The sequence below is a fragment of the Osmerus eperlanus genome, chromosome 24 (assembly GCF_963692335.1).
Source record: "Osmerus eperlanus chromosome 24, fOsmEpe2.1, whole genome shotgun sequence".
Lineage (NCBI taxonomy): Eukaryota > Metazoa > Chordata > Actinopteri > Osmeriformes > Osmeridae > Osmerus > Osmerus eperlanus.
Genome location: NC_085041.1, coordinates 5,882,164 through 5,894,165, shown reverse-complemented (window position 1 = coordinate 5,894,165; position 12,002 = coordinate 5,882,164). Strand labels below are relative to the sequence as shown.

Here is a 12,002-nt window from a genome sequence, read left to right as displayed (position 1 = left end):
ACACACACACCCTGTACACACACACACACACCCTGTACACACACACACACCCTGTACACACACACACACAGTAGCGTGAGGATGCCTCAGTCTGGTACACAGTGGGAACAGCTGGGGGTGTTAACACGCCTGCTGGGGGCTCCTAGTTGGCATGACTGGCATCTGTCACTCTCTCCCTCCTTCCCGGCTTCAATATTTTCCCTCTCTCTCTACCTCTCAATCTAACTATTCAAATTTTATACCCCTCTCTCTGCGTCTCTCAATGTAATTTTTTTTATATAAATCTCTCTCTACTCATGCCATTATATAAATATTCTCCCTCTCTTTCAAGATTAATAATAATGTATTCACTTAGCAGTTGAAAGCGACATACAGGGGGGATTTGAAATTATGACCTCTTGATCTGCATTCAAGGGGGGGGTAATAGACATGTGACAGGAAATCAGATATGTTTACAGGTTAGCATGCTGCATGTCAGCATGTCAGATTGGCTCAGTGCTTTGGTAGGTGTTCGTTGGTACTATACTGGTATGTTTCAGAATCAGGACCGATAAGATGTATGTAAGTGTGTGTGTGTGGTGGGTAGTAAATGTGTGCTTGGAGTGTGTGTGTGCAAGTGTGTGTGTCAGTGGGGGTATAGATACCAGAGTGTGACATTCTGCCTGCCATGGCGTCCTGAAGACCAGCTGTTGTTATTTTTAATTCCCCCGGGCTACGTTATACAGCAGTAGTGCAATCTAACACACATACACACTTTCATGCACACAAACCCAAGCACACACACACACCACACAGAAACTGTCAGACACACACAAACACACACACACGTCATAATGTATAACAAACACATATACTGATCAATGCCTTCAGTGTACCACACTCACACAGACATGCACACTGAGGGAGTCTGAGGTCTTGCTGTCATTCAAAAGAGTAATACAGAAAGAAGGCAACTAGAATGATTGACAGAAGGTCAGTTACTGCCACAGTCAACTGAATGGAGTAGAGCCCACCTCAGACTTTCTCTACTTTGAAACCAACACCTCAGAAGACCAGATGAATATTAGCCCGTAACTAAATATGTTGCCCATGGTGGTGGCCTTACTGAGACTGCAAAGTAAGTCCACAGTGCAAAACAGGGCTCTTCTCATGTAATTATCGGCAACAACTGTCCTACACGAGCGCACAAGCATACTTATTCTGTGATGCCTCAAACCTCAAAGGGATTCTTCCACTATGAGGAAACCAATCCTTCGGAACATTCCGGTATTACCGCCAGCAAAAAAAACGCCAAAGAGTCAGACCCTACCTTCTAGTGTTCAGTATTCTCCCAGTACAGCGAGCCCAGCTTTCTCAGGTGAAGTGTGTGTGAGCACAAATAACAATAACGTCAAGCGTCTCTTTCCAGAAGAGCTGCCTTTTTGGTTGGGCAGTTATAGGAGGTACTTGTAGCGGTTTGGGGTCCACTGGAGTGTCCTGCTGTCCCATCTGTCCCTGCTCTGACCACTCACTGTGTGGGGCTATATTTGGCCCCTGGTTCAGGTTACACTGCCAGAACGCTGAGGGAGAGGGAGAGAGGAAGAGAGAGAGGGTTAGAGAGTGGAGGGGGAGAGAGGGGAGAGAGTGTGAGGTAAAGAGAGTTGGAGAAAGAGAGGTAGACAGAGAGATGAAGTAAGAGAGAAATATTAGACAGTAGAGGCTAAACATAACGGAACAGATCCTTAAGATGATGACGAGTAAAGACAAACATAAACACAAGGAATAATCACCTTTAGGGTGGCCCCAACTCTACATTGCACCCAGAGACACTATGACCGACACAAAGGATTTGTGAAATAATAATGAGCTCTCTTTCTCCTGCACAGTGAGCATCTGGCAACCCTGGTGACAGCATGCTGGCTTGAAGTAGATGTAAGATAATAAAAAAACATTGTTTATGCTTCAAGTTCTTCACATTCAGAAGTGCATCATTCTTACAGTATTTGGGTGGTCAGCGGTCTGTGTTAACCACACTGCAGAAAAGCAGCTACATGAAACACTTCCAGGTTTCCCTCTGCATTCATACTCCGCCTGTACTACATAGTGACTCATAACTTCTGCAAACACAGACAGACCCCAACACACAGCGTGGCTTCGGAGATCTGCAGGCCCGCTGCTATTTCTGGGCTCGCTATCATGGACTGTCTTAACGCCGCGCAGCTATTTTAGTTCTTCTACAATCTAATGATTAGAGTTATAAGTGCTTTTAACGAGGCACGGAAGAAGGTCCATCGGGGCCGCTCTATCAAACCGTCAACCACCCGTCTATGCACCCACCATGACACCAATTCGGAAGCGTGCGTGTATACACGCACACCCACACACCTGCGACGGATAGACCCATCACCAACAAAACTACAAAGTAGTTCTACAGAACAACTAATTATGAACTCATCGGCTATAATAAAATACCTACGATTATAAAAATGTATAATATTAGCAATAAGTAATACGTAAGTGATGGTTCCGGGGGTGCGTAAAAATAACTTTAGACACCTTTTGAGCAGTTAAGCACGCCACCTAGGGACAGTATGGTCTCGAGAATTTGCTTCATTTCAGTTTGTCCGCTCAGGCTTTCCGTCGTCCGTAAATATGATTGGTTGATACGGAATGTGATGGTGGATTGAAACACTGCGAAGGAGAATCAAAATAAAAGATCAACATTGCTGCATATGGAAACATTGAACAAAATCTCAGCACGGTAAATCTGAAGGTTATTTCCTGTCTTTTAGCATTGCTGTTAATTATCTAACTATCTTGTCAGTGTCATCATGTGAATGCTCTTTGCCATTTATGCGTCTGCAGATCAGATAGCTAACAAGTAACTGTAGCTGTAGCTAGCTAGCTGCTTATCCTTCGTTCTGACACTTTACGGTCTGCCCTACAGTCCCCAAAATGCCTGCGTTTCGTCAAGTGGGAGAGAAGCAGCTTCCAAACCCCGTGCTTTGCATGGCATGGTCTCCCAAAAGGGACCTAATTGCCCTCGCGAACACCACCGGAGAGGTAACGTTAGACAAATCACGGTTTGATGTTCTTAAGTTAAATTGATTCCATGTTTCCCAAACCAGCCATGTCTATTCGCGTCTTTGCAGCTGCTGTTGCATCGTCTGGCCAACTTCCATCGCGTTTGGTGCTTGTCACCCAATGAGAACACAGGGAAAGAGATTACCGCGCTAGCTTGGAGACCAGACGGCAAAAGTAACAGATGTGACCTGTTAAGTATTTCATTAAAGTTGCGCCTGTCGTTTTGTTGTTGTTGATAGTTTGACCGCGAGATTGTGTTCCTCTATGCAGTCTTAGCGTTTAGCCTCGGGGACACCAAGCGGGTGGTGCTATGTGATGCGGAAAAGGCGGAGATCCTGCATCTCTTCCGGGTGGAGAACCCCATCTCCTGCATGCATTGGATGGAGGTTCTGGAGGAAAACAGGTGCGTGCGTGTGTGTGTGTGTCTGTTTCTGTCTGTCTGTGGGGTGGACCAGGGAAATGTTTGGCTTGAGTTGAAGTGAATAGTTTGACTTATGTGGTTGGAAATATGTTCTCTGTGTTTCAGTGTCCTCAGTTCATTCTACAGCTCTGAGGATGAGTCCAAACTCTTTCTTCCCAAACTGCCAACACTTCCTAAAAGGTAATAGTCTTGAAAGAGGAAAAAGACCAGTCATACGCTTAGGTACAATTTACAAGGCGGCCATGCAAGATCAACTATTTGGTTTGTTTGAACAAAATAGTACTGTACTTATGTACATACTGTTCTTATGTAGCATCCTGTATTAACGTACTGTATGGTTTCTGTATTTTCAGCTACAGTACCACATCAAAGATATTCAGGTGGGTCTCGATGTCTTTCAGTGATTTGTCAGTGTGTTTTGATGGTGTGTGTATGAATTATTCTGCCTCTGTTCTGTTGTAGCGAGGAGAGAACAGATGAGATCATGAACCTCTTAGGAGAAGTCAGGTGAGTACTGAGATATTCTGCTTTTGACTGCTTCAACATCTTCCTGTGGGATTGGATATAAGGTTGGGGTATTTAGTCGCATGTTGACGTATTTTAACACGTACTGTGATTGACTTTCAGACTGAACATCCTGGTTCTTGGAGGAGGTTCTGGCGTTGTGGAGCTGTATGCCTATGGGATGTACAAAATCGCTACTCTGTCTGGGGTAACTCATACTTTCTCTTCCCCTCTCGCTCTCACTCTCTCTCTCTCTCTCTCTCTCTCTCTCTCTGAGTTGCTGGTCCTACTATATTTTTGAAAGGATTGTCGTTCGTTGTTATCCTGAGAGATAGTTATGGAGATCATAGCAGCTGTCCTTACCTTTCCTCTCTTTATCTCCTCCTTTTCTCGCCTCGACTCCCCTTCTCCTCTCATCCTCCTTTCTCCAGGTTCTGGGGACCAGTCGCAGCCTGTGCCTCTCCAGTGACCTCAAGTCCCTGTCTGTGATCACAGAGGTCAAGTCTCCTGACAACCGCCTGGAGATCTGCTACATCCAGGTTTGCTATGGCAGTACTCTGCATCCAAGGCTCTTGATCTGTCTATCTGTTCGTCCCCAACCCTCATAACACCCCTCTCTCTATCTAACCCTCTCTATCTAACCCTAACCCTCTCTCTCTGTCTTTCTCTCTCCTCTCTTCTCTCCCTCTCTCTCCAACATCTAAACCTCTTTCTCTGTTCTTCCAATTCTCCCCCCCCTCTCTCTCTCTCTCTCTCTCTCTCTCTCTCTCTCTCTCTCTCTCTCTCTCTCTCCTGTGTGTGTGTGTTTCAGCTGGACACGGCTCTGCTATCTGACTGTCTCCCCGAGGTGACGAGGATGGCTCGTAAGTTCACCCACATCTCGTCCCTGCTGCAGTACCTGTGTCTGTCGCTCACCTGCATGTGTGAGGCCTGGGAGGACATCCTCATGCAGATGGACGCCAGGCTCACCAAGTTCGTTCAGGTTCGTTCATCATAACAACATAATTTATTTGACAGACGCAGTCATCCAAATCGACATACAGTCCAGGAGGATTTTGTGATCTGCGGTCAAATGCTCTACAACTGAACTGCAGAAAAATACTTTAAGCATAATTACAAAGGATAAAGATACTTGCATATATAAAAGGTATCGTTAAGAATGTGAATATACAAAATGAGTACAATTCCATTTCAATTGTGTAGAAAAATATAAATGTTTTAAGCTCTTATTTAATATTAGATTTAAGTATACTTTTTGTCTGCTTGTTGTGAATAATTGTGAATGACTGTTTTGTTGTTTAGGAAAAGAACACCAGCACTCAGGTTCAGGATGAGTTTCTGGAGCTGTTGCTATGGGGACAGTCCAGGTGACGTTTTCTGCAGAATCCAGTAAACTTTACGGCAGATGTCTTTACTTTACTGTTGAAGCGGTACTTTACTCTAGAAGTGGTACTTTTCTGCAGAAGCAATACTTTACTGTAGAAACAGTATTTTACTGTAGCCAGTACTTTGCAGTATTTTTATGTAAATGCAGTACTGGTAATGTCCTGTAGATGGAGTGTGTAGCCAACTTTGCACACAGAAAAGGTTCTTGAATGTTTTTCTTTACCTGACAAACTTAATGAGCCAAATCTGACATCTAACATCTCTGTCCTTTTTCAGTCCTGAACTTCAGGCCCTTCTAATGAACCAGCTTACGGTGAAGGTGAGAGGAATTTATTTGATATGTTTGTATTTGATCCTATTGTTCTATAGTATGTTTTGCAGATTTAGCAGGTTTGAATTGTCTAGGGTGCAGGTTTGAACTTGCAGTGTTGTTGTTGTCTGCTAGGGGCTGAAGAAGCTTGGTCATTCCATAGAATCCTCCTACACTAGCATCCAGAAACTGGTCATCAGCCACCTTCAGAGGTAACAACTCACCTGGTCCACTCACCTGACCACCTGGTTCACTCTCACCTGGTTCATCCTCACCTGACCTGAACAATGACTGACCGTTTCTGTCTCTCTCTCTTCCTTTCTTTTACCCTCCCTCTGTATCTACTCCCCTTCCTTCCTTCTCTCCCTCCCTCTCTTCTCCTGCAGTGGTTCAGAAGCTCTTCTGTACCACCTCAGTGAGGTGAAGGGGATGTCTCTATGGAAACAGAAATTCCAGCCTCTGGGTCTGGACTCGGCTGCCATCGAAGGTAACGAGTCACAGAGCAACACTGGGGTCACAGTGACATCGAGGATGTCTTCTCTGTTCTCTTCTAAGTTTCTTTTTTTTCCTCCTCTGCAGATGCCATCACAGCTGTGGGTTCCTTTATTCTAAAGGCCAATGAATTACTACAGTGAGTTTTACAGACTGCATGTTTACTGACCAATGATCTCAGAGGTAGTGTTTATGTGAAAACCTGCGGCCGTAAACGCTGGTGTGTGTATCTGTGATCGTCTACCTGGTCTGGTGTATCTGTGATCGTCTACCTGGTCTGGTGTATCTGTGATCCTCCTCCTCCTCATTTGTCTCCAGGGTGATAGACAAGAGCATGAAGAACTTCAAGGCTTTCTTCCGGTGGTTGTATGTAGGTAAGGTTTTGGGAAGATCGTGAGATGGCGCCATCTTTAAAGTTTAGACTCTTTAGAAGCTCACTGGTTATATGTTCACGGTTTCTCCCTTTCTGATAGCCATGCTGAGGATGTCTGAAGACCACGTTCCCCCTGAACTGAACAAGGTGAGGGAGGCTGTCGAAGCTACAGTTGCATTTTATTCATTTAGCAGACGCTTTTATCCGAAGCGACATACAAATAGTGCCTGTAGAAAGTATTGCAGAAGACATACCTCTGATGTAACAATACAATACTCGACCTGTCTGCTGACCTTTCAGATGACCCAGAAGGACATTGCGTTCGTGGCGGACTTCCTGTCTGAACACTTCAGTGAGGTGAGCTGGACAGACCGCTGTTTCCTTGTGTGTGTGTACGCAGACCAGACAGCAGCTCACACTCTCTCTTTCTCTCTCCGACAGAACGAAGAGCTGTTTGACCGGAAAGGGAAGTACTTCAATGTAGAGCGAGTCGGCCAGGTAAGAGTGCGTGTGAGTGTGCATGTGTGGTTGAGTTTGTGTGTGTGTGTTTGTATGACATAGCTTAATCCTTCTGCTTGTGTTAATCAGTACCTGAAGGACGAGGATGAGGACCTTGTGTCTCCGCCCAACACTCAGGGGAACCAATGGCTGAAGTTCCTGCAGGAGAGCACGCACCTGAAAGGTGACCTGTGACCTTATACATGCTATCTGTTAGCTACACGTGCTATCTGTTAGCTATCTGTTATCTGTGAAACTGAGTTGTTTCAGGAAATTACTTTGCTGATGGAGGGCTGTCACTATGACGTAAACGTGACGTGGAGCCGTAACTGATGTGTTGTTTCCGTGGCGACCCAGAGAGCCCCCTGCTGTTCCCCACTTACCCTCAGAAGTCGCTGCACTTCGTCAAGAGGATGATGGAGGCCGTGATCGAACTGTGCCTGCAGAAACCTGCGGTGAGTCCCAACACACACACGCTTACATACATACACACAATCACAACCTCACACACACACACAGTAGGATATAAATGACTGAGAGGAAGTTTCCTGGCATCACTGTGAAGACCAGCATATACAATCTGCCGAGTCAGCCCTTCAGCCTCTAATCCTTCATGACTCAGTCTCTCTCTCTCTCTCTCTCTCTCTCTCTCTCTCTCTCTCTCTCTCTCTCTCTCTCTCTCTCTCTCTCTCTCTCTCTCTCTCTCTCTCTCTCTCTCTCTCTCTCTCTCTCTCTCTCTCTCTCTCTCTCTCTCCTGCTGTAACAAGCTACATGGATACAAAACCATCTTAACTCCTGATTCAATCAGGTTTTCCTTCTGATAATGCATTTTTACCGCATGATATGATTGGTTAAAGCGATTTGATGTTTCAGGAGGTCATTGGGAGGTCGGTGAAGCAAGCCGCGTGTGTGTCCCTGTATAGCATACCTGAAAGGTCAGAGGTCATCTCCTATATAATGAGACAGAAGATTTAATTTCTCCATTGAAATATTATTTATTATTCTACAGTTGGGGTGTTTTTTTGTATAGTTACTTGTGTTTACTGTTTTTGTAGTTCGGAAAACACCCCCCGCCTCTTTGAGCTTCCATCACTGTAAGTAGAACACAGTCAAATGTCACATTTCACCAGATCTGTTATGTTGGAGGGATTGTAGTCATGAGATGGGGTCCAGAATGTGGTGGTGTGTGTGTGTGTGTGTGTGGAGGGTGGAATATGAGGAGAATGAAGGGGGAAGGAGGAGGTGGTGTGTGGGGGGCAGGGGTCCAGACTGATGTGTGTGTCTGGGGGGGTCCAGGTGGAACGACAGGAAGTCCAACATGCACACTGTGGTGTTCTGTATGCCGGAGGTCTCTCCCTGCAAACTGTTCCTGCTCAGAAAACCCACTGACCCCCACAGGTACAGGACTACACACACGCACACAGACATATTTGATCCAAACCCCTCTGTCTGTAACTTGGTAAGTTGATTGTGTGTGTTTGAACTCCAACAGGTCTGTTTCTAACAGTCTTATGGCGATAGATCTAAGTGGTGTGTTCATCTCCAGTGTTGATGCAGCCCAGCCAGGAGTCCAGTGAGTACCCAACGTCTTCACACGCACAGACACACACACGCCTCTGTTCCCTTGGAGACGTTTTTGTCGTGGGCCCGGTTGTGTTCATAACGTTGTTGTTTGTCCGTTTTCCTGTTTCAGTACCGGCCGTGTCTACAGTTGCCGCGACGCCCGTTTCTACGATGACGAGACACTGACAGTGGTGCTGGGGGCGTGCGAGGAGGAGGAGGGAAGTGGCCGTGTCCTGGCCCAGCTCCCCCTAGGCCCCGCCCTGAGCCGCCAGGAAGACTTCAGCTGGGACCCCTCCCTGAGGTGCCACAAACACACACCTCTCGTACTCCCCCCCCCCCCCCCCCCCCCCTGGAATCCCCTTACTTTATAAAAAACGCGTGTGGCCATTTGGAGGTGTCAAACGCACATGTGCGTGTGGATGGTCTAGCCATGCCACAGAGAAGCTTCTTCTCCTCCTAACCCCTCATTCTGAATGCATTCTCAGGTTGGACCAGCAGAGTGCCGCCATCCCGGCGCAGGGGCTGGTGGTGGAGAGCCAGTGGAGGGGCCTGGACAGCATGACTGCCCACTACGTAGCTGTGAACGGGATCCGCAAAGTGGCCTGTGTGGTAAGTCTGTCTCTACTGGAGAAGGTGGGCTGAGTGGTAAGAGTCTGTCTCTACTGGGGAAGGTGGGCTGGGTGGTAAGAGTCTGTCTCTACTGGAGAAGGTGGGCTGAGTGGTAAGAGTCTGTCTCTACTGGGGAAGGTGGGCTGGGTGGTAAGAGTCTGTCTCTACTGGAGAAGGTGGGCTGAGTGGTAAGAGTCTGTCTCTACTGGGGAAGGTGGGCTGGGTGGTAAGAGTCTGTCTCTACTGGGGAAGGTGGGCTGGGTGGTAATAGTCTGTCTCTACCGGGGAAGGTGGGCTGGGTGGTAAGAGTCTGTCTACTGGGGAAGGTGGGCTGGGTGGTAAGAGTCTGTCTACTGGGGAAGGTGGGCTGGGTGGTAAGAGTCTGTCTCTACTGGGGAAGGTGGGCTGGGTGGTAAGAGTCTGTCTCTACTGGGGAAGGTGGGCTGGGTGGTAAGAGTCTGTCTCTACTGGGGAAGGTGGGCTGGGTGGTAAGAGTCTGTCTCTACTGGGGAAGGTGGGCTGGGTGGTAAGAGTCTGTCTCTACTGGGGAAGGTGGGCTGGGTGGTAAGAGTCTGTCTCTACTGGGGAAGGTGGGCTGGGTGGTAAGAGTCTGTCTCTACTGGGGAAGGTGGGCTGGGTGGTAAGAGTCTGTCTCTACTGGGGAAGGTGGGCTGGGTGGTAAGAGTCTGTCTCTACTGGGGAAGGTGGGCTGGGTGGTAAGAGTCTGTCTCTACTGGGGAAGGTGGGCTGGGTGGTAAGAGTCTGTCTCTACTGGGGAAGGTGGGCTGGGTGGTAAGAGTCTGTCTCTACTGGGGAAGGTGGGCTGGGTGGTAAGAGTCTGTCTCTACTGGGGAAGGTGGGCTGGGTGGTAAGAGTCTGTCTCTACTGGGGAAGGTGGGCTGGGTGGTAAGAGTCTGTCTCTACTGGGGAAGGTGGGCTGGGTGGTAAGAGTCTGTCTCTACTGGGGAAGGTGGGCTGGGTGGTAAGAGTCTGTCTCTACTGGAGAAGGTGGGCTGGGTGGTAAGAGTCTGTCTCTACTGGGGAAGGTGGGCTGGGTGGTAAGAGTCTGTCTCTACTGGGGAAGGTGGGCTGGGTGGTAAGAGTCTGTCTCTACTGGGGAAGGTGGGCTGGGTGGTAAGAGTCTGTCTCTACTGGAGAAGGTGGGCTGGGTGGTAAGAGTCTGTCTCTACTGGGGAAGGTGGGCTGGGTGGTAAGAGTCTGTCTCTACTGGAGAAGGTGGGCTGGGTGGTAAGAGTGTCTACTGGGGAAGGTGGGCTGGGTGGTAAGAGTCTGTCTCTACTGGGGAAGGTGGGCTGGGTGGTAAGAGTCTGTCTACTGGGGAAGGTGGGCTGGGTGGTAAGAGTCTGTCTACACTGGGGAAGGTGGGCTGGGTGGTAAGAGTCTGTCTACTGGGGAAGGTGGGCTGGGTGGTAAGAGTCTGTCTACTGGGGAAGGTGGGCTGGGTGGTAAGAGTCTGTCTACACTGGGGAAGGTGGGCTGGGTGGTAAGAGTCTGTCTCTACTGGAGAAGGTGGGCTGGGTGGTAAGAGTGTCTACTGGGGAAGGTGGGCTGGGTGGTAAGAGTCTGTCTCTACTGGGGAAGGTGGGCTGGGTGGTAAGAGTCTGTCTACTGGGGAAGGTGGGCTGGGTGGTAAGAGTCTGTCTACACTGGGGAAGGTGGGCTGGGTGGTAAGAGTCTGTCTACTGGGGAAGGTGGGCTGGGTGGTAAGAGTCTGTCTACTGGGGAAGGTGGGCTGGGTGGTAAGAGTCTGTCTACACTGGGGAAGGTGGGCTGGGTGGTAAGAGTCTGTCTACACTGGGGAAGGTGGGCTGGGTGGTAAGAGTCTGTCTACTGGGGAAGGTGGGCTGGGTGGTAAGAGTCTGTCTCTACTGGGGAAGGTGGGCTGGGTGGTAAGAGTCTGTCTACACTGGGGAAGGTGGGCTGGGTGGTAAGAGTCTGTCTACTGGGGAAGGTGGGCTGGGTGGTAAGAGTCTGTCTACACTGGGGAAGGTGGGCTGGGTGGTAAGAGTGTCTACTGGGGAAGGTGGGCTGGGTGGCTCCCTGGACAGACATGTGCCTGAGGGATCTGGTGTGTTGAGGACAGGAGTTTTATACCAGTCTTGTACCAACAGTGCTGTGTCGAACATGCCATGTACGGTCTTATACCTCCATGCCTCTCTGTCTCCCTCTCTACCTGTCTCCCTCTCTACCTGTATGTCTCTCTCTCAGGTGAGCGCCAACCTGCGCCATGTCCGTGTCTTCGAGATGGACGTGGAGGATGAGGAGGACGAAGATCGGGGGGAGTCAACGAACACCAGTGTGGACCAGGTGGGGCTGGATGATTCTCTGGCTAGCCAGGGGGGGGCAGGGGCCCAGGTGGGGGCCCAGGTGGGGGCCGGGGGGCAGGAGAGGGGTGTGGGGGGAAATGAAGAGTCTCAGCTGGAGGCTGGGGAAGCTCTGGAGATCTCCTAGTTTCCAAACCACACCTTGAAGACATCCCAGACTCTCACCACCGGCTCCAAACTTTTATATTAGTTTACGGAAATTAAACATTTTGATAAGATTTTGTGGTCTCTGTTTGTTATGCGATCTACACTGTATATCAACACAGTTTGAAAACTGTTGCTTTACACATGGTAAATACACTCTTCTTTGACTGATCTCTGAAATTCTGTTAATAGTATGCACTTTATATTTTTATGTACAGGTGCATTTGGTTTTGGATAAAAGCGTCTACATGCTAAATGAATCAACCTGAATGTAATGGAAGGATTGCAATTAGA

At 48.4% G+C, this 12,002-nt stretch overlaps 2 protein-coding genes across 2 annotated transcripts in view; one reads left to right on the top strand and one right to left on the bottom strand.

The window, feature by feature from the left end:
* palld (palladin, cytoskeletal associated protein) overlaps positions 1–1,516 on the bottom strand; it is a 37,629-nt gene extending 36,113 nt beyond the window's left edge. The window contains exon 1 of the mRNA XM_062450125.1: positions 1,310–1,516. The gene's annotated coding sequence lies outside the window, so the exon portion shown is untranslated. The remainder of the gene's footprint in view (positions 1–1,309) is intronic.
* Positions 1,517–2,599: 1,083 nt separating this feature from the next.
* anapc4 (anaphase promoting complex subunit 4) lies at positions 2,600–11,691 on the top strand. Its single transcript, XM_062450124.1, has 28 exons — positions 2,600–2,740; positions 2,927–3,042; positions 3,132–3,237; positions 3,334–3,466; positions 3,590–3,664; positions 3,838–3,864; positions 3,947–3,991; positions 4,112–4,196; positions 4,420–4,527; positions 4,800–4,970; positions 5,291–5,355; positions 5,651–5,693; positions 5,820–5,896; positions 6,071–6,171; positions 6,264–6,315; positions 6,495–6,550; positions 6,650–6,696; positions 6,850–6,906; positions 6,991–7,047; positions 7,138–7,231; positions 7,405–7,502; positions 7,921–7,982; positions 8,103–8,141; positions 8,344–8,445; positions 8,540–8,620; positions 8,741–8,911; positions 9,096–9,219; positions 11,449–11,691. The coding sequence occupies exons 2-28, from the start codon at positions 2,935–2,937 to the stop codon at positions 11,689–11,691; spliced, it is 2,427 nt and encodes an 808-aa protein (XP_062306108.1). The 5' UTR covers positions 2,600–2,740; positions 2,927–2,934.
* The last annotated feature ends 311 nt before the right edge of the window (positions 11,692–12,002 follow it).

What these genes read in the sequence shown, in the direction of transcription:
- anapc4 (XM_062450124.1), top strand. Translation starts at nt 2,935, where the DNA reads ATGCCTGCGTTTCGTCAAGTGGGAGAGAAGCAGCTTCCAAACCCCGTG. An exon ending in TTGCTATGGGGACAGTCCAG is followed by an intron (nt 5,356 to 5,650) that starts GTGACGTTTTCT and finishes GTCCTTTTTCAG; the next exon opens with TCCTGAACTTCAGGCCCTTC. An exon ending in TGTGCCTGCAGAAACCTGCG is followed by an intron (nt 7,503 to 7,920) that starts GTGAGTCCCAAC and finishes TTGATGTTTCAG; the next exon opens with GAGGTCATTGGGAGGTCGGT.